This window comes from Tachypleus tridentatus, chromosome 13, assembly GCF_004210375.1.
Source record: "Tachypleus tridentatus isolate NWPU-2018 chromosome 13, ASM421037v1, whole genome shotgun sequence".
In the NCBI taxonomy this organism is placed as follows: Eukaryota; Metazoa; Arthropoda; class Merostomata; order Xiphosura; family Limulidae; genus Tachypleus; species Tachypleus tridentatus.
In genome coordinates, this window is record NC_134837.1 from 42,921,292 (window position 1) to 42,944,056 (window position 22,765).

Sequence of the window (22,765 nt, forward strand, 5' to 3'; positions counted from 1 at the left end):
AGTATAACTACATGTAAATCTTGATTCATATGTTGTTTTATTCAGACCTAATGTAAAATGAAAATGTGCAAATTTGCCCAATTTTACATAAAAAATAAGTTAATTTCTAAATTTCATTATCCAGGTCACAAAAACAAAGTTTGAAGGGAATAATGGCCATTTTCTATACTTTGACAACATAAGCAATTAAGAAATAATACATACTATCCAGGAACAAAATTTGTGTTACATAGTGTAATATATTTATATTCTTTAGGCATTATGAACTAAGTAATTGTGCACTGATTGTAAAAAGAATGAAAGGTTATTTTAAGATGTATAAGTAACTGTGGAAAATCCTCATTTGTTGATAAAGTGATAATTTGGCATAAGAAGCTTGACAAAAACCATTAAAATGCAAGATTTTGTGATTGGTTACAACACTGTGTTTACTAGCTTGATTTCTTGCTTTTGATTAACATTTTGTACACTATATACTGTTTAAGCTAATTAGCATACTAACCATGTCAAACAATAGCAATAAAAACATTTTACAGTCAATAATGCATCAACATGAATCTCAATACATTTAACAAAATATTTTAATTCCAAAAATGTTGAGTGGATTCTGTAAGCAAAACAATTGCAGTATATCATGCAGTTAAAGTGAACCACATAATAAAGGGCCTTTTTTCACCTTAAACTCCACCGTTGTTGAAAGACACTTTGAAAATGTTGAAAGTGATCAAAATATTAGCAAAAGTAGACATTACAGTAATTTAAAGTGGTAAATACTACATTAAATTAAAAAATGAACCAAAACAATTTTACCTAGGAACAAAACAGTACTTGGAAAATACTGTTCATTTCAAAAGTAAAGGTACGAATAATTAATTTTTGCACATTTCCTGTACAAGCTTCACCCATTTCATACTTAGTGTCTTAAGATGCAACAAAATAATTAAATATTAGTTATAATTAATACATAAGAAATACTTTTACATTTAGTTTAAACTACAAGGAGAGAATAACCTAGTAACTATATACTACAAAATTAAAATAAATGGAACACATTTGATTCTTGACAAACCAAGTCTGATTGTTAAAACAAACATAAACCCAATCAACCTCTTCATAAAAACAGTACTACTCTTCCCTTTTAGGAACAAAATAAAATGTTAAAATTTATATATTTCTTTAAACAAACTTTTAACTTTCCACCATGCAAGACTGCTAAAATATTTTAGCATTTAATAACACAATTTTAATTCCTAAAATTATAATTCTGTACTGAAAATGTATTTCTGATAATACTAACCTCTTCTCACTCTTTAGTTTTATGCCAATGAAAGTTTCTCTTCTCTGCCCATCTAAGTATTGGTGTGAATTACATATCACTTGCTCCAGTCTTTTTACCCCACTATAACAATTTTAATATTGTGATTCTCTTCATTTGTGTTAGTACACCCTCTATACCAAATCTGTATAAAAGCTTCCTGTTATTGCTTCTTATTCATTTTTTTCAAGACTAGCAAAATTATCAGACCTGAACATCAGCCATCAAAGAAAAACTGTAGTATTGCATGAGTGGAGTTAAGTATTATTGGAAATGCCTTTTCAGTTTAGGAAAATGTAAACTTCCAAAATACAACTCCACTTACACTTTGTCTAGAATTCCACACTGACAATGTGGAGGGACTGGTGGGGGCAAGATTCATACAGTGAGCATCCACACATAAAACATGTACAAATTGAGACAGTATGGTACACAAGTAGAATCCACACTACTTCTGGAACAGCTGTGTTCTTCACCCAGATAAAAAGAAACCTAAAATATGGGTGGTAAAGGCCAATCAGCCACAGTGTCAAACCATATCATGAGAAGAAACATGCAAGAAGGGACATCTATTCCAAAATTGGTTCCTCCTGCAACATGCATTTGATATGGAAATATCATATGTGTTTTCAAGAGTTATCCAGACCCTATTATGCAGATGAGGTTCCACATTGCACTGAGTAGTGGCTAGGGCATAAGGGCTGCAGTACGATATAATGGTATTATAGTAATTTGAGATTTTAAACAAATCCAACCTGAAAGTTACAAAATATTGCATGTTGAACCACCAGAAGTATGAAGAGGAGGCAAGCAACACAAAAGTGGACAAACTTTCACCTCAACCTGAAAAAGCACAAAATGCAATTAACTAAACTCAGTATTAAAAGACCAGGAACCAAATCTGAAAGTTACAGAATGCTGTATGCAAGCCACTGGAATTATGTAAGAAACACAACAAACCAGACTCAGAATTATGAGGTCATTCATGCCTCACTCAACTTCAAGAAAACACAGATCATTCAGCCTGGGATTCCAAACTTAAATCCTCCATAACTTAAGAGGAAAGGAAACACCTCTGCCTCTCAAAATATGAGGAAAAAATGGAATAAACAAAATTCAACTAATGGTAAAATGACTTCATGCTTCACTTGTGGAATTACAAGGAGTTGAGGGCTCTTCTGTGATATGGAATATGATGACAAAAAAGAAGGGCCACATTAAACCCAACTGGTCAGTAGAATTATGAAAAGGCTACCATATAGAGTAGTTCTGCTTCCACCAAACTTCTGGAAAAACCATACAGTGTTATAGCTTGGAAGGTATCCAGCTTGGCTCTCTTCTTCTTGAATGGAATAGTGTTCAAACATCACTCAGAAAGAACACTCCTCTGTCCACCATTACAGCAGCTGTAAACTGATAGTGGTAAAGACTCCCACACTGCACTGGATGCTACAAAACATCAAAGAGCCAGACCTACGCATAAGAGACAATCGAAATGCAAGCAATTATATAAATTTGAAATAAAGGGAAGATGAATAAGAGAGAAAGCCTTATCTCCTTCTCTAGCCACTGATGCTATGGGTAGAAAAAAACTGTTTGGATATAACAGAACACAAGTGGAATGGTAAAGAATCCTGTGAACATGAAATGCAAAAAAACACCCAAACATCAACAGACTCTAGTAAATAACAGAAGAAAATAAGTTTTAAGTAAAACATGACACAGTGAACATGATCTCAAAGGTTCAAAAAGTGAACAAGATATGGTATGGAGAACCATCATGATATCTCAAGTAGGAACTTGGAAAGTCTGATAAGGTTGGATAACCTAAAACAATTCACAAAGGAATGATAAAACTGAGAATTCAAAAACTTTTCTTCTCTTAGAAAAATGAAAAGGTAGTTGACAAAAAACATTTATACAAGGCAACAGATAAGAGTGTTAAACCTTTGTCAAATAACCATGTCAGAAACTGAGAAATATGCAAAACAGTGGGACCATTGACAATAAGTAAACCATTTTCTTTGATACACATCCAAAGAAGAATGCATACTGGACTGCATTAATAATGACATCACTAAAGAAGTCGATACCTGGTGTCGTGTGATGGACTGCATAAAAGCCAGGTGTGAAGTCAAAGAATATTGATTGCTGAATGAAAAACATCTGACTGGAGCTGATGTACAAGAGATGGTAAAAAAGAAAGGGGAAGAGGTTGAAACTCTTGAAGATAATGGAGGAGTGGAAACCAAGGCTAATCCAGCCAATGTAATTCCACCAAAAGAATATGACAGAATGCGGAGTGAATTAGTGCAAGAACCTTGGACAACAAACAGATTAATCAGAGTTAATGCACAAAGATGAAGACCAGTCGAATCCTGACTGAGAGAATCTATGCCCAAAGCCAGAGAGTTGTTGGAAGGTTTTGTGTTTTATGGCACAAATCAACTAGGCCATCTGCACCAAACATCCAGTAAAAAGTAAAATTAGTAAAATTCATAAAAGGAAATTAAGGTAAAACAAAACAAAGTTTAAAAAAACAACATAAATAGCATTAAAACCAAATTTACATCTAGTTTACAGAAGTAAGAGAAAAACTACAGTAATACAAGTTGCAAAGGACTTTCTGTACCATAATTGTAATTATCATAACTTGCCAGGAAGACTAACAGGTAAGTTCAAAAATCACCAGTCACCTGAAGTTAGCCTTTTCAGTCCTACAACAGAGTGAGGTATAGGAGACAAGAAGGATAGGAGCTAAGCATTCTAGTGCATGGCAAAAGCTGTGATTTTAAGTGTTCTGAGTTGGCAGCAAATCCAATGAAAAACTTGAGGATGGAGCATCTATTCCATGGGAGGAGTTCTGTCATAACAAAATAAGTGGTTGGCCACTAAATTTTCAATACACCTGAAACATATCAAGCAAAGAAAATGACCTGATGTTTGTGTGCTCAAGAGAAATCATCTAGTATCTGAAAGTAACAGAAATATTTGTTTCCCAACTTAATATAAACAAATGCAAATTCAAAGAAGCCCTACTTGTACAACAACTAAAACCAAAATTAAACCAATATAAAGGAACACCTTTATACCCATACTAATTAATAACATCCACCTGCAATGCCCCTACAATCCAGAACTTGTTTATATTCTCGTCCTGAAGGCATGTCAATGGTCACATTCAAACTCTCTCTTTCTTAACCTGAAAATGACCTAGGAAGGTTGAAATGTTGTTTTCTCCTTATCAATAAAAGTTTTAATACCCATACCAGGTATTCTGAAATACAGGGTTTAAGTGAAGTTCCACTAAGTGACAGAAAGGGGAAGAAGAAGAAGCCATTCGTTCATGTAATGGTGAGTATGAATGGTGAATGAGTGAAAATGACATGAAAAAGACCTGACTATCCAACAAAAAACATGTGGCACATGTAAGACAAAATGAAAGAGCAAGAAACTGAAAAATTTGGCTGTCATGCTCAAAACGGAGATAATGCCATGAGGACTTCATGACCAGAACATGAATGTAAGCATTAGCAATATTGAATTTTGTCATCCATAGCCGAGATGAAAAAGAGACACTGAAGGAAAAGAAATGACCCCATTGAAAACTGAGGAAGCTGGAGGAATCAATAGAGCTGAGAAAGGTCAATGACAAATTGCCAACTGCCTGTCTTTTTGTACTCTAAACAGTTAGTAATAAAAACCCTTGAAAGAGGAATTAATGTACTCTATGGCCTCTTTGTGTAGATCCTGGATGACTTGTGCTTGATGGCTGGAAGCAACAAAGTTCTTTCGGAGTGGAAAGCCAATTAATATGAGAGACAACAGAGGAGAAGTGAACTGAATGACCAATCCTTTCCTGAGAACTTGAATGACCCACTGATTTTTGATGAAGATCTCCTGTACTGACATAAACCCTATGAGTCAAGACCCCAAAGGACCTAACCCTATAAGATAGTCACCTGCTTGTAAGGTTGGGATTGCCTTTGTATTCTTATGGATTTTTGTGCCAAAGCTGGAGGTCAGGAAAACATCCTTTAGAAGATCCATGGAAAATTGAAAAGCTTAGGCCACATCCTCTTGAAATTCCATAGAATCAGGAATATCAGCAAAAGCAGACTGCTTAAGAAAAGGAGCTTCTCTGAGATCTCTAAGGGCCAAAACAGGAAAGTGAACTCTCACCAGCAAGGCATCTCTCTCCAAAAGATTCCAATAACAACTCAACCAAGATACCAAAAGAGAGCATAAGTCAATAAATGACTAAGATCACCTGGAAACTGCACAGGAGATCTGTGATAAGTGAGATCTGTTGTAAGTTACTTACAGAAAATTCTGGAAACTGACAATGATTAAGGCAAACCATAGTATCTTGTCTGGAACCTCAAAGAGGAAGAAGAGAATATGACCTCTGAGGGTCCAAATGAGGTTTCTCCAGATGATGGAAAGCCAAGTCATGCTGATCCAATAACAGGCATGAAGAGCCCTCTCTCAAGTGAGTAGGAAATATCCTTTTATGAATAGCAATGTCTGGTAAAGGTGGAAGAATCAGATAATCAAATGACTGATTTACCCCCAAATAAAGGAGGAGATTATTTGTAAGCTAAAGGATAGATACTCTAAACATTAAAAACTTAACATATTAGTTGCAAAAAAAAATACTGGAGGAAGAATGTCTGCCTGAGGCTCATGCTTGAGCAAAGGACAGTTTCGTAAATATAAGAGTAAATATTCTCACCAGTCTCCTCTTAATATCCTATAAACTTTGCTTCAGAGCCAACAGAAGAAAAAATATCAGATGGCATGTAAGAATTTATCTCTCTGCATATGAAGGACTGTATGTCCTACATGGAAGATGACACTCCTCCAGTGCCCAAATAATTCCAGATCCAAAAGGTGGTAGAAGAGGAAAATCAGGTGACATGAACATGCATATTCATATTCTAAGAATAAGTCTATTAGAAAATGTAATTACACTGAAGATGAATTTACAGTATTCATGCAAAACTATTGTTGTCACTTCTGTTAAGAAAAAGTAAATAAAAAGTAATAATAGGCAATTTATATACAAATCTGGTATAGAGGGTGCAAAGACATAGGTGTAGAGTCACAAGATTGAAATTGATATAGTGGGGTATAACTGAAGTGAGGTATAATTCATACCAATGCTTAGATGGGCAGAGAAAAGAAACTAAAGTGGGAAAAAGAGGTAAGTGTGTTTCAGGAAACATAATACAAATATTAAATTATTTTCTATAAGAAAAAAAAAATTAAAACTGCATAACTCACTTGTTTGAGCAAATTTTTCTAAGGCAATCAAGGAAAAAAGCGTGACAAATGTGTTAAAATCAGGTTCCTGAAAAGAACAAAACCTTTAATTAAATTTCACACTAACATAGATATTTATTTCCAAAAAAAAAGTATTAACATTTTCCTTACCTGACAGTGTGTTTCACACAAATACTTACCTCTCTAGAAAACAGATAACTATTACGATGTGTCACTGTTTAATAGTTTTGACCATGCACCAAGCTTTGAAAGAATTTTCCACCAGCATTAGGCTATAAACCTCCATCAGTAGGAGTACGATACATCCTCCATGTCCAATAAACCTCATAAGCACTAGTATTTCAACAAAGAATCATTTATGATGAAGCAAGAGAAACACAGTAGATGTGAAAAAGTTGAGGTTTTTTTTCTCACAGCTAACTATCAAACACATTTCTAGTTTAAGAAAATAACTTCAGAAACAGTACTCACCTCTCCACATAACACGTAGCTAAAACCCCACATTAAGAAGACAATAGATGGAGAAGTGTACATAAAAGAAATTGAAAGGAAGAGATTTTTTTCCGAGAGTATATTTACAGAAAGGGAAAACTTGCAGTATGTGTCACCCACTAAACAGGAGATGATACAAGACCTACTGGGAGACTGCAGACATTTCAAGTATAGTCTTCACACAATACAAGTGGTAATGCAAAAAGATACTGTTAAAAGGACCTCCTGTGTGGTGCTAAAGTGTTGCAGAGGCTAACAAAATTTAAAAACAGCTCAAAAGGTTTGTATATCTCAGATGATCACCAGATTATGTATGTGTAGTACAGCTTTGGCAATAATCTCAGGTCTAAACCCTAAGGGATGGTCTAATTGTTATTGTAAAGATTACTTATACTACACTTCTAGTTAAACATCCATGTTCTATTTCCAATGGAATGGATTACCCACTCAGTCTCAAAAAATGGGAGAACTCTCTATGTTAACCTTCTCAGTGATTAAGTACTGAGAAAACAAGGGTTCTCCTACTATACTAAAGGAAAACAGGAGATAGAAGTTTGTAAAGGTAAGAACACTAAAGAATGCTCAAACTGAAAGGGAATCATTACATTACCATATAATGTGCAATAGCTTACTGCAAAAAAAGACAGCAATAACTGGTCAGGTGAGAGGGTACTGAACCACAATGGTACTGTTTGCTGGAAGTTGCAATACACTATGAGAAAAAGCAGATAAGCTTAACACTTTCTGTTATCTTCTACTTTATGTGGATGTTGGGAAAAGGAAATATTCCCTGTAAAGCAACAATAGCCACATGGTGGGTTTCACTCTTCCAAGTGTACATACATTTTTATGTACTTTAGAGTAGATGCTAGTTTCTGTAGAACCTGTAAGAAAAAAGAAATAACAAACAAATGTCCTTTTTACAGCTTCTAGAAGGACTGGAGAATGGCAATTGGAGAAAAATGAAACCCATTCACGTGATAGAAAGGAGTTGGGGTTGTCCACATCTCCATCTACAACATAACATCTAGGAAATGGCCAGAACCAAGAGAAATGATAAGATTACAAAATTTATGAGAAGTGACACGAAAAAGATTAAATAAGTCATCTTTCACAGAGGAGTAGATAAGTCACTTGAGTTGTCTCACCCAACAGTAAAAGTGGAATGAAAATATGAAAGACTACTTTGATTACCTCAGAGGGGAACAACATATTTGAGATAAAAACAAAGTGATTAGGTATGAACAATCATACAGAAAGGGGAAGGGAATGTGATTGGATAAAACATCTGATTACTCTCCAAAACAGTCCAAGTAGTGTGAATAGTGTGATTTGGGAATAAAATTATTGTATCCTTGTAAGAAAGAGTTCGAGAGAAATCCAAGGTAAAAATATCAAAGCAACAGAGAACAGATGGCTATAGCCAAAAGTTCAAACGAAAAAGCACTGAAAACTATGATTGATTGATTGATTTAGTGTTTTATGGCACAAAGAAGCTAGGCTATCTGTGCCAAACGTACAGTAAAAAGGTAAAAATAAATTAAATGTAGTAAAATGCATAACAGGGAATGAAGGTAAAACAAAACATCATTGAAAAACAGAAAAAGTATAAAATCAATGTTGACACCTAGTCTACAATGTTAGGAGAGAAAGCAGAGTAAGAGAAGTTGTAAAGGACTTTCTCTAGCAAAATGGTAATGATCATGACCTGCCAGGAAGACTAACAGGTAAGTACAAGAACCACTGTCAGTCACCTGAAGTTGGCCTTTCCAGTCCTGGTTCCAGGTTATGTTGTCATAACAGCCATTATCAAAAGGTAAAATAATTGTTAAAAGACATATAGCAAAATCGTAATAAAAATTAGCCAAATGTCCTGTAAAAAGGTAAAAGTAAAGTAAATGTAGTAAAATTTGTAAAAGGAAACAAAGGTATAAACAAAACAGCAATTAAAAACAGAAAATGGCATAAAACCAATGTTGACATCCAGTCTACAAAGTTGCAAAGGACTCCCTGTAGCAGAATGGTAATGATCATAACCTGCCAGAAAGACTAACAGGTAAGTACAAGAACCACTGTCAGTGACTTGAAGTTGGTCTTTCCAGTCCTGGTTCCAGGTTATGTGTTATTATGGCCAGTACTAAAAGGTAAAGTAATAAAAGTGTTAAATGACATGCAGCAAAAGTATAATAACAACTCGCCAGGACGACTAACGGGTAGTTCAAATGGATAAACAGCAGCGTTAGTCACCTGAAGTTGGCCTTTCCAGTCCTGGTGTCGAGTTATTTAATGTTCTGGCCATTTTACAATGTCAAATTGAACTAGAGAGATTGAGACTGAAAAGGGAACCACAATTAAAAAAGGTGAAATGAATAAATATCAAACACTTAAATGAGGTTAAAAAGATTAATGGCCATTAAAAAATTAAAAACTTTATCAAGGTGAACAGTGTCACCATCACCAATAACACCGTCCAATGTTAGACAAACCCTGGGACAGAACATTTTTAAAATAGTGCCATTGTTGAGAGTTGTAACGATGGCAGGAAAGTAAAATGTGGCTCACAATGATTTGAGTGTTACACAAACTACACACTGGTGCATCAGTTCCAGATAAAAGAAAACGATGAGTTAAAAAACTGTGACCAATGCGTAGTCTAGTTAGAACAACTTCCTCCTTCCGAACCTTACGGAAGCTAGACGGCCAAAGCCCAATATAAGGTTTGATTTGAAAAAGCTTGTTGTCACATTGCTCACTCCAAGTGGACTGCCAGCTGGCACGGAGCCAAGCCTTGAATACAGGACCATAGTCCATGTATGGAATAGGCACAGTGGTGACAGTGCCATAGCAGATAGATTTAGCTCCCATGTCTGCAAGTGCTCTCCCGCCGCGAATACCAACGTGGCCTGGTATCCAGAAAAACTGGATAAAAGTAGATGTTAATGAGAAATGGGCCAGTCGGCTTTGAATATCAGCGAGAACAAGGTGTGAGCCAACGTGAAGTGATTCCAAGGCCAGCAGAGAATTAAGGGAGTCAGTATATATAGTGAAGTCGGAGTACTGCTCAGCTTCAATATGATCCAGGGCAAGAGATATGGCATACAGTTCAACAGTGAACACAGAAGCTGTAAAGGGGATTCTGCACGCAATCACCAAACCGCAACAAACCATGGCAGAGCCCACAGAAACACCTGATTTTGAACCATCCATATAAATTGGAATAGAAAGGTTGTTCGAAAGATATTCAGTAAATAAAAGATGGTACTTCCAATCAGTTGTATCTGCCTTTTACAGATGACTTAAAGAAAAGTCACATTTCGGAGCTGTAAGAAGCCACGGGGGGATGGACTGACCAGTGGATTCTGCAATGTTTTCCAAGGACAGACCCAATTCATCCAATTGCACCTGGATGCAAAGGCCAAAAGGAGCAATGATAGATCATCTGTTTTGAAAAAGTAAGACCCACTGAGGAAGGAAAACACATCCCCAAGTGAAAAGCTTTGGTAAGAAGCGAAGTTTCGAAGAATACAGTAAAGACAGTTGCAAACGGCAAACGTGCAGAGTCAAAATCCTTGATGATGAATGGGGTCCAGCATCTTTAAGGCCGAGGGTCTGGCAGAGCCATAACCCATTGATCCATAGTCGAGTTTTGAATGAATAAGAGCACGATATATCTTTAACATAGAACATCGATCCGCTCCCCAACTGGCAGTAGAGAGGACACGGAGAATGTTCAGTGCTCTCGTGCATTTGACCTGTAGCTTCTTTAAGTGTGGTATAAAGGTCAGCTTATGGTCAAAGATAAGCCCCAAAAACTTGGTCTCAGGGACCACTGGCAGCGAAACTTCACTGATATGGAGTTCAGGATCAGGGTGGATACCCCACTGGTGGCAAAAGTGCATGCAAACGGTTTTAGAGAGAGAAAAATTAAAACCGTTCGCCGTAGTCCACTTCAGTACATGATTGAGGGCAGTTTGTAGTTGCCACTCAATATATCTCATGTTCGACGACTGACACGAGATATGTGAAAGTCGTCAACATAGAGCCCGTTAGCAACAGTGAGAGGGAGTTGTTCAGTGATGGCATTTATCTTTATACTGAAAAGTGTGACACTCAAAACACAGCCCTGAGGAACCCCAAGTTCCTGTACAAAAGAACGGGAAAGTGTCAAACCCACATGAACTTGGAATCTCCTGTCCATTAAAAATTTTTTAATAAACACAGGTGAATGGCCACGTAACCCATATATATGGAGGTCTCGCAAAATGCCATACCTCCATGTTGTGTCATAAGCCTTCTCAATGTGAAAGAATATTGATACAAGATGTTGGCATTTGAGAAAGGCTTCTCTGATTGATGTTTCAAGTTGAATTAGGAGGTCCTTGGTGGAATCCTGTCGTCGGAACCCACACTGGGTGGGCGAGAGGAGGTTGTTTTATTCAAGAAACCAAACAAAACGAGCATTAACCATCCTCTCTAAGGTCTTACAGAGACAGCTTGCCAAGGCAATTGGATGGTAGTGTGAAGGAATCTTGGGATCTTTCCCAGGTTTAGAGAAAGGTAAGATAATAGCCTGGCACTAGGCATCAGGAAAAACATTCTCCTGCCAGATCCGGTTAAAAACAATTAGAAGAATATCAAGAGAAACAGGAGAGACATAGTGCAGCATGTCACAGTGTACATCATCAGGTCTAACAGATGTACTGCCAGACCGATGAAGGGCCACTTTCAGTTCCACCAGTGTAAAGGGTCAATTATAGTCAAAACGACAGTCAGTTCAAAAGGAAAGAAGTGAACGCTCTGCCCGAGTCTTGATGGCCAAGAAGGTGGAGGAACAAGCATAAGTGCTAGATACCCGGCAAAAGCTTTCACCAAGAGTATCGGCGATGCTCCAGACATCAACAACCTCTCGGCCAACAGAGAGTAAGATGGAGAGGGGGACAGAATTGTATTGCCCACTGACCTTTCGAATCCTGTCCGATATGACCTTGGAACTGGTGGTAGAAGATACGCTAGTTGTGAACTTAATCCAAGATTCCTTCTGGCTTTGCTGTCTTACCCACCTAGCATGTGCACGGGCCCGTTAGAAAGCGATGCGGTTCGAAAGTGTGGGATATCTACGGAAAGTAGCCCAGGCCCGTTTTTGAGCCTTCTGTGCCAAGTGGCAAGCAGGATTTCACCACGGACGAGGATATCATGGAAAACGTGTCGAGGTTTTAGGAATACACTGAGCAGCTGCTTGTATAATACAGTCAGTTACTGCTGCCACACAGTTGTCTATTGATGGCTGATTCACGATAGCAGGATCAAGTTCTGCGAGAGCAGTGAAAGTGGACCAATCTGCCTGATCCAGCTTCCACTGGAGCATGGGGGTAGGGTGGCAGCGACCACGGCCAGTCTCTCTCAAAAGAAAAGGAAAATGATCACTGCCTAGTGGATTATTGTCAATCCTCCATGAAAAATGGGAAAATAATGAAGGGGACCAAACCAAGAGATCAATAGCAGTAAAGGACTGACTAGGTGTGTGAAAATAAGTGGAAGAACCAGTATTGAAAAGAGAAAGATTGTCATCAGAGAGCATATGCTCTACAGAGCGACCCCTCCTATCAATAACAGCACTTCCCCAGAGGGGATGATGTCCATTAAAGTTCCACAGGATTAGAAATGGAGACGGCAACTGTTCAACGAGAGCATCAAGGTCTGATTGATCATACATCTCTCCAGAGGACAGGTAGAGAAAACAAACAGTGATGGTATAACCCAAGGAAACACGGATGGCTATGGCCTCCAAGGGTGTGTTGAGTGACAAAGACAGGGTGGGCACATGCTGATCAACCAATAGTGCCACCCCTCCATGTACTTGTCCATCACACAGCCTGTTATTTCTGTACAGAGAAAACTGCCAAATTGTGACTGTATCAGCAGGTTTTAGAAATGTTTCTTGTAAGGAAAGACATACAGGATGGTAGGAAGTAATCAGCGTTTTGATATCATCCAGATTAGAATGTAAACCTCGACAGTTCCATTGTATCAAGGTGGCCATTTTTAATGATGGGTAGGTGAAGTGGCTGGAGAACCCTTCTGTTTATGACGTCTTTTTTCCTTACTATCCTTATTCGGAGGAGGTCTATCGACCTCCATGGATCCTGCCCTAGGTCAATGGGGCAGGTCTTTGTTGTTGGAAGGGGATTCCAATGATTGTTTTGCATCATGGGATTGGAGAAAAAGACGTATCAGGAGAAATGCCTGTATTTGAAACCGAAGGATGTGGATCTTGAGATTTGTTGGACTGTATGGGAGGAACAAAGATGGGTGTAGAAGTCGATTCATCAACCTTTTTAACCATGGAGGTCAAAAAGCTTTTCATTTGTTCTGAAAACGATTCTCTTGGAGGTACAGAGATATCTGTCTGCACTCCCACTGTAGTTGTGGAACAAAGTGCAGCAGCATATGTCCGTGATGGAGTGGCGGACAGTAATTTCCGAGCCTCAGGATAACTAATGTTATGGGTCGTTTTCAAATGCTGCACCTCTTTTTCCTCCAACCCTTTTGGGCAAGAACGAAAGTAGGAAGGGTGGGAACCATTGCAGTTGACACAATGTGGGTCCATGTCACACTCATAGGCATCGTGGTCTTTGCCACCACAACAGAACGTCTTTGAGTGGCCAAACCTCTGACATTGGAAACATTCAAGAGGGTTTGGAATGTACGGCCGTACCCTGAAAATTAAATAACCTGCCTTGATGGTGGCAGGTGCATGTGGTGATGTAAATGTCAAAACGAGGATATTTGTCAGCAGTGTAACTCCGTCTTTGCGAGTGGAGATGCACCTCACTGCAGAAACTCCTTGAGTGGAGAGACCAGAGAGAATCTCTGCCTCGGGGACGTTCTTCAAGTCCCTCTCAACAATAACTCCTCGTGATGAATTCAAGGTAGCATGAGGGGTAACCTCAATAGGTACATCCCCAATAGCCTTTGAATTCAAGAGGAGTTCACTGTGTTGAAATGTGGATGTTTCAACCAATATGTCTCCAGATTGAAGCTTCTTTTCCGATTTTGGAGAGCCAGCAAGTCCCTTTAGTCCCTTCTGAATAAAAAAAAAGGGGACATTTTTCTGAAAGAGAATACAAGAATATGGGGTACAGATGTTACAGATGTTGAAGATTGCTGCTTAGCGTCTTCAAGACGTGGTCATTTACCTATTTACTGTTTTTTCATTATTTTATTTAAATTTTTTATTGGATGATCCATAGGAAAAACGGAAAACTTCGGTACCCACTGACACCACCCACCATGGAGCCCTACGAGGGGACGCAATACAATGTTATGCAAGGACATTGCAGCAATGCCAGGGTTTTGTGAGCACTATACCCAAACACCAGCATCAGACACAATGTCCACAAAACCCGTTGAGAACTTCCAACACTAGTACTTGGTTGACTATAGCCCAAGTGGACCAGCTGACTGACCCAAGGAGAGGCCACCCAAAGGCCGCCCGTCTACAGGAATTCAAGGCCAAAGTGGTGTGTTAGGGTTGGACCCCTCAACCACCAGGATCCTCTCCTCCCCTTCACGGGTGGCCACGCATGGCAAACACATGGGTGGATGTTTAGATCACAGAGAAGGTAAACTGAAAGAACAGAACTTTCCCTGGGAGGTCCCTTCACCACATACAGGAATCCACACCGAGGGGCACTGAAAACTAAACAGAAGATTCAGTTCAGGAACTGGATGAAGAGGACAACTGATTAGAAAAGCTTGGAATAATTCTGTAAGAAATAGAGGAAGGAGAAAGGTCAAGGAAAAAGAGAGAAGTAATTGGTGATCACAGAAATAGAACAGATCGCCCTTATAAAGCTGGGTTACACACAAAAAAAAAAGGAACAGCCAGAAAACTTTAAGAAAGTGACTGATGAATGGACCACTTTTGGTAAATCAAGAGTGGATAGCTAAGAAAAATGCAAGCAAGGAAACAGGGTACTCTCAAGTAAAAACCTGCCCATCTTGCACAGGACTGGACAAAAGCCTCATATGAAGAAGGCATGGAAAAAAAAGTGAGGAAGGATAGATATCTGAAACTGAAAAAGAGGAACTTCCAAGGTGGAACAGATAAATTACCCTAGGAATGACAAAAAACAAGAAATCATAATTGAGATAGCCAAAGAAGGGCAATGAGAATAACACAGTAAGAGGTGCTGTAAGTTACACAGCAATCTGGGAAGAAGTTTAAGAGAAAGATAAAGACACAGAAAGAGGATGAACCAATAAGTCTGAGGGAGTACTGTCAGGATCATGAAGTATGGATCAAAAAAGTGGAAGCTTGGTTTAGAGAGAAATCAGAAATGTATGTGCAAGATAAATCCAAATGTGGAAACAAATTTACAGAAACCCCAGGTGTAAAGTCCAGTCTGTCAGAAAGATTCTTTTCAGGCAAGACAGTCAATGCAATTACAGTCAAAGTTTTCAATAAATGTAATTTCAACAACCAAATCTTGCTGTCATGAGTTCAAAACTGAAGCTTAAGAATAATAATAATAAACAATGGAATTGTTAAAATAGATCTAAAGATGATGTTCAGACAGTTCAGACAGTAGATGATAGAAGGCCTATTGAAAAGAATACATTTCAAGAACACTGAGAAAGTAACCAAAACTACATCCCCCCCAGGCAGAAAGGCATCTGTGAACAGCAAATTGAGGTTAAAGAAAGTCAAAGTAAAAGAAGAAAATTTACAAGCTGGGGAAATAATATGTTAAAAGGGGTAGAAGTATTACAAAAGAGAAAGAATTCCAACCACATGCCACACACACAAGGAGAATGAAGTTTGGGGGAGGTCAACTGAGAGTCAACACAAAGCAGAAACAGGAAGAATATGCAATAATGAAATAATCAGTTGAGGAAGAAAGAGCAATAAATAATCTTATAAAGTGAGTTGCATGCAAGAAACTTGCTCAAGAATCAGAAGAAACAACTGCAGTAAAAAAAGACAAATATTACACATTTGAGTTATAAGATTAACAAGGGACAAGGATGAGTGTTAATTGATCTGGATCAGTGATATAATAATCAGTAAAGAGAAAAAAAGGAAATTGCGAGAAAAGCTGATCAAAGTCTGCCAAACTGAAATACTTCTAAATTTTATGAAGATATACACATATATTGGAAGTTATAAGTATTAAAAATTAAAAGACTTTAAACAAGTAAAAAAAAAAAAAGAGATCATGTGGTCAGTCATATAAGCCAAGCCTGTACTGAGAGGGTTAAATGTCATAACAATATAAATTTATATATAGATTTATTATTTTTATTATATTGGCCTATGAGTCATTCCTGGCTAACAATACAGAAGTTACAATGATGTGGCACATGTGCACTTATGTTATTTGTCCTGGCCATGTTTTAGTGAACTACTATTTTGTAAAATACAGTCACATTTCAGTCATAATACACTACATGTATATACACTATTACTAGTTACAAATAAGTTCCTGAACTTAAGTTTATTAAAACATAGAACAGTAAATAAATAGGTATAGCAAACAATTACATCTTATAGTTATGACCTTTGCACTCATTTGCTGCTTACCAAAGGTTGATAAACTTTATAAATTTTTGTACGTGGAGGATGTGAAATGAAATAACATTTTTTATTTTTATTATGTACACTTGAAATAACAAAAAATAATAAAAAATTACTATATCAACACCATAGAATTTCACTATAATTTATCATGCTTAGTAAATAAATTGCACTTGGGACTAAAAAATATGAAATTTTGAGGAGATTAAAGACTCAACTTACCAACATAAATTTGATGTCATAAAATGTAAAAATGTTTGAGAAAATCACTAGGGAGACCTTCTTAGCTTTTTAATGATTATTCACATGTTACAGACAGAAGTAATTATATGTAAGGAAATGTTTCCAAAAATGGAAACAGATGAACAGGGCCACTGTTTGATTCAGTACAGGAGCAATATCTCGGCAAACAGAAAAGCTAGCAGGTTCGTATTTTATATTCTAACTTGTCAACAATGGTAACTTGAGTCCCTTATACACTTTATATTTGTACATCACAAACACCTAACTAGATATAATTTTAATTAATAAACACCACACGATACTCAAAAATTGATATTCAGGTGTTTTTTTTTAATATTTACTTTAAAATTAAGAAATTAAATAATGTGTAATAATAAAAATTTAATTATAATCTACAGTTTCATACCAAATATACTGACACAAATTCATGAAATAGTTTAATGAAATTTTGAATGCAAGTCAAGAAACTTGATAACATGACCTCTGACACGTGAGGAGAGGATTAAGTGTTGAGATCAAGGGTCTATGATTTATAAAAGCTAAGATACATGTAACTACATTACCCCCAAGACACACTTGTGTGTTTGTGAAGATTTATATCAAAAATAAATTTTCAGGAAAGGAAAATATTAACTTATGAGATGATAACACACCTCTGACACAGTTTAGTTAGAATCCATGCTGAAGTTTTGGAAAAGCTAGCACAAAGTTTACCTGGATGAGCTCCCTCCAGAAAATGCTCAAGGAAGGCCCATAGACTGAGACACTTAACTATAGGAACTTCATAGGGACATACTCACGGGAAACCATATTTAATCTCAGAAAGGGTATACTCTTCACTTGAAAATGAGTTCCACGTAATGCACAGCCAGGTGGAAGGAGAACATGACTGTCCAAGGATGTGCACGTAAGTAGCAGGAGGGCACATTAATGATGCAGTGCAGTTTTGTATAATGTGTTTGCTCACCTTAATTCCACCATTAGACTACTGGACATATGAGTTGTAAGAGAAGGATACTTCAGTTATGTTGTTTTGTTTCACATAGTATTTACTCATCTCAACTAAAAAGACAAGAAGTGCATATTAGTTACGTATTATAATTTCAGTTGTGTGCTTACCCCGACCCTACAGAACAGACACAGGCTGATGGAAAAGGGCATATAAATTATTTGTTATGATATTGTAAAGTGAGTGCTGACCTCAACTTCACTGAATAGACTTCAGCTCCAGGAGGACACAAGTGACTTGACTATACTATGTATAGCTCAAGGTGCTGAATCAACCAATAAGGATTTTCCATGGTTTGCTCCACTTACCAGTTTCTAGCTGTTGAGGGAGAATGCACTAGAAAGACTCAAGGAACTGCTCAGATTTCCATCACACCTTCAGCCAGAAAAATCTTTTACTAGATATAATGTAATGAGTGACTGAGAAATCCTATTTATAAAAACCAGCTAGTGAAAGCTAGAGAAGTGGGAAGGACATTTCCCTGGGCTGGATTTTTCCACAATAGTCCATGAATAGGTATGGTCTGGATTAGATAACTGGGTGAATATATACGTATACTATGAAAATACCCCGTGTTGTTGTAGAACATCCCATCTTACACTGGGCATAGGTAGAGCCAGGGCAGATATTGTGAGCACTTTGTCCTCCTGGCTTGAAACAGAATCTGAGTAATTATCCCAGAAAGATAAAATTATACACCTAGTGAAATCATGTAAAATGAAAAAGAGGTTCTGAAAGAGAAATACTATGTATTTTTCACAAAATCACTATGGAGATCAAAGAATGACAAGCTGTGGAAACTGAAAACCACCAGGAAATAAAACAGTGAGAAAGTGTAGAGGAGGAGACAAATGTGTGGAGTGTGTCCATGTGGCCACCCAGGGGCAGTTGGAGTGTGTCTGCATGACCACTCAGGACCATTGAAGAAAAGATGCAAGAAAATGAAAAAAGGTGACAAATCAAATGGAAAAGAAATGTGAAATAGTTTGCAGGTATCCACAATCCAAGACAAATGTACCAATTGGAAGTTAATGGACTTATCCAGTAAGAATAGGAAAAGAGAGGAGTCCAAAGATAGAGACAAATTAAGATGGGAACCAAACAAAATATTAGAGTTCCTGATAAAGCATACCGAACAGTCCAACAAGACACAAAAGAATAGAGGAAAGAAGTATAGTCAACCCAATGAGCAAGCAAAGTCTGAGGAAAGAAGAATCAGTCCAAGGACAGAAGTATGTAAGTACTGTGGAGGAGGATGTGATAGGCATCTTTAGATTAGACATTCAAAGAATGGTAATCATAAGCAAGAATAAGAAATTGGAAACAAATCAGGATAGAAGAACAATAGAAAAGACAAGAACTTTACAGCTCAACTGGGACAAACACAAAATCATGAAAAATTTCACTAAGTTCTCAAACAGGCATAGGATTCAGGCTAGAAAGATGAACGAGCAGAACAGAGTGGATAGGACAGGGAAAGAAAAACCTTGTGCCACTGAGAAAGATGAAGTGCCACGGACAAAGCCTCCCAAACAACTATTAAAGGCAGAGACCAACAAGCCATTAAAAAACAGTTGCATAAAAAAGAAAAGAAAGGTGGTTCATAGTATGATGGCCAGGAAAAAATCAGTGATGGAAGTACCAATGACAAAAGACTTACCACAGCTGTTGATAAACAAAGACAGTCGAAGAGTGACAAATAAAATAGCATATAATTGAGAAGTCTGCCCCAACAGGCAACTGACTTGGCAAATTCCATAAGTGGAAATGGAAAAGAGGTACCCATATTCCTCAATAATAATAATAAAAAAAGAGATGTATGTGGGTGAAGTAAAAAAACAGGGGATAATGCAGAGAGGAAGGGGAGGGGGGGGGGTCTGAATTTCAAGAGAACCAAAGCTGAGCTGGTCAAAGAGGTGTCAACAGCAGGGCTCAATAAAGAGAAAAGTGTATAAAGCCAAAGGTCATAAAAAGGAGATAACAGAATAAGTATAAAGAAAGAGTTGATATCAGAAATAAGTGGCATTAAGAGAGGAAGAGAATTAAGAAGGATGACAAATGCATCTAAGAGAGGCATATCCAGCCAAAAAGTAAACTCCACAAAAGATGTGGGGGGTGTAAGCACTACTTCATTGATAGAATGTGGATTGACTGAAAGTGGAAGTCCATCACCAACATTTAACCTCCTGGTAATTGACAGACAAATACAACAAACTAATGTGAATAGGCCCAGAAATGTATTTCTAATGCCCAAAAGTAAGTGGTTCTGGAACAGTTGGAGCAAGAAGCAGGAATGGAATGAGTGGAACAAGACCATGTAACCTACCAGTAAGGACAGAAATGGGAATATGCCCAACAAATAGTGAGAAGACAAAGCACATTGATGTAGAATGAATGCTTTTACAGCATCCAAATTTCAGAAGTCCTGCTTAAATCCAGAAATCATAGAAAGAAGAGATAAGTACCGAGAGTCGGTAAGAGAATGCAGGAAACAATATGGGTACAGTCCAGTTACCATTACAATTCTTCAAGAAGAGGCTCATAAAAAGAGACACTGGACCCTGTAAGAACCTTGGGTGCATAAGATCCACTACAGAAAAATAAAAGTGCATGCACCACAAGGAATGAGAAACTCCAGGTAAGTCAAACTCCCCAAAATTGAAGAAAAAAACCTCTTGGGTAGGAAGAGAAAGTTGTTACCAGATATATCATAGCTCCCAACTGAAAAAGAAAAGGCTGAACTTAGTTGAGAGAAGAGAAGAAGAAAATTTCGAAAAGTACAAAAGATCAAGTGGATGTGATAAATATCCTCCACCCTTTCCAACTGAGTAACCACTGAAAAAGGAAGAAGATGAGAGAAAACACTGAAGAATGGGTAAACAAAATAATCTCACAAATGGAGAAATAGTCCTGAGACATGATTATGGTAAACAAATTCCATCTTAATACAATATAATAATAAATAATAATAAGAAACAAGTATAGTAAAGAGGAATATGAACCAACATAAATTCCAACAGCTGAGAAAGAAAAACAGAGGAATAGAACAGAAGAAGTGGAACAAGCTAAATAGAAAAGGGAACAAATGTCTATGCCATGAAAAACTGCTTCAATTAAAAAGCAGTGTTAATAAAAAATATACAGGAGGGTAATGAATAACAGATGAAACATGAAAATGAGAAATCAGTGAAATAAAAGGTAAGAAGCCCAATCTCCACATTGTACAAACAGATACCAATTACAGGGAATTGTGAATGAGAAAGGAAGAAAGCCTACAATTTAGGAGTCACCAATACAAAAGAGACAAGGCATTTGGGCATGAGAAAGAAACTATTAAGGAAAATAAACTGTACACATTTTAATAGCAAATAAAAAAAACGATACAACAAAACCACAAGGATTGTGGATCAGGGAATAAGAAAAAAAATAAAGAGCACAAGCATAAGATAAAGAAAAGAAAAGAAAAGAACACACATGTGAATGAAATCCTAAAAGAAACTGAAAAGTTAAGATTAATTCATAAAAGGTAAGGTACTACACAAAGCAAATCAGGTAAAGGTTTAAGTCCAAGAGATGATTCCTGACTTGGAACAAAGAAATACAACTGATGAGACAGAAGCAGGAGGCCTATTAAGCATGTGGTAATTCTTAACATGTTAAACAACTGCTGCAATGACCCTGACAGTTAACAAGCCTCTTGAAACCATTGTGGAAATAAGGTATAATGTACATTTGCCCCTGAAGAAGAAAGGTTCACTTTTCAAAAGTGCTTGAATTAGAGTTTTTATTTCAATTTCTTGAACCTACGTATTTTTCTCACATCATGAGTATAACTGCAAACAATGGCATTCACTTAGGAATAAATATAAATGACAACCACTTCAGAAATCACGAAACTTATCATGCAACAATATAATTTTTATTAAATTATACAAAATTACACAGGAGTTGCCTCAAGGAGAGTAATATGCAAGTCTCTCTGGCAGATGCACAAAGAAGATAGCTACACTGTGTGAGAAGGTGAGTTACCTTCTCAAATTATTTTTCAACATTCTTCTTAATTTGTCCATTATAGTTTGAAACCAGATGTCAAAAAAAGAAACCCATCTGAAATAACTTGTTTTTACAGTATACTAATGAAATATTTAGGTTAAAAAATGTATATAAAAAGTAATGAAGAACAAGCTGTAAATCACCTACCAGGTTTTTGATTAAATATTCCAAAGTTTCTTTTGTAAGAAGGGACACACTACTAGGTCCTAAAAGGAGAAAACATGAAAATATACAAATGGAAAGACTCAAAATTTAACTAATTTGTTTAATTACATGATAATAATATTTTAAGTTACATAAGCATAGGTAAGCATCTGTAAAGCACTGTAACCTTAAAACATAAAACTTTTAAACTACACACAGAAAATACTAATTTGTTATTGTTCACTTTACCAGCTAGTTTTTCTGCAATACAACCCAAAACCACACAAATATTTCGATGTCTTCTAGGCTCATTCTTCCCTTCACTGGCTGCCTCTTCAGATAAGTTGAACATTTGTGATAAACTAATTATGGACTCCTGAAAAATGAGAACCACAATACATAAAAAAATATCTTTACAACTGACAACAAGAAACATAAGAAATATAATGGAGTTTAACAATGCCCAAAGTTTTCAGCTTTTGTTCACTTTTGCATTACAGTATATATAGTTATCACTCTCTCTCTGTATTCATAAATTGTTACACAATCACATCCGTTTATTGATTCAGAAAAGTGTTTCTCCTAAACTCTGAGATTTTTTTTCTTGTTCTTAGTTCATCTATCCATATAACTTGGAAGTTTAGAT

General features: G+C 36.9%; 1 protein-coding gene across 12 annotated transcripts in view; it reads right to left on the reverse strand.

Moving 5' to 3' along the window:
- The window catches only part of LOC143240216 (RING finger and SPRY domain-containing protein 1-like), a 70,941-nt gene that overhangs the window by 23,505 nt on the left and 24,671 nt on the right, over positions 1–22,765 (reverse strand). For all 12 annotated transcript variants that reach the window (XM_076482329.1, XM_076482322.1, XM_076482326.1 and 9 more), the window contains 3 exons: positions 22,369–22,495; positions 22,123–22,181; positions 6,602–6,668 (listed from right to left, as the gene is read on the reverse strand). In XM_076482329.1, the coding sequence (XP_076338444.1) occupies positions 6,602–6,668; positions 22,123–22,181; positions 22,369–22,495 (253 nt within the window). The remainder of the gene's footprint in view (positions 1–6,601; positions 6,669–22,122; positions 22,182–22,368; positions 22,496–22,765) is intronic.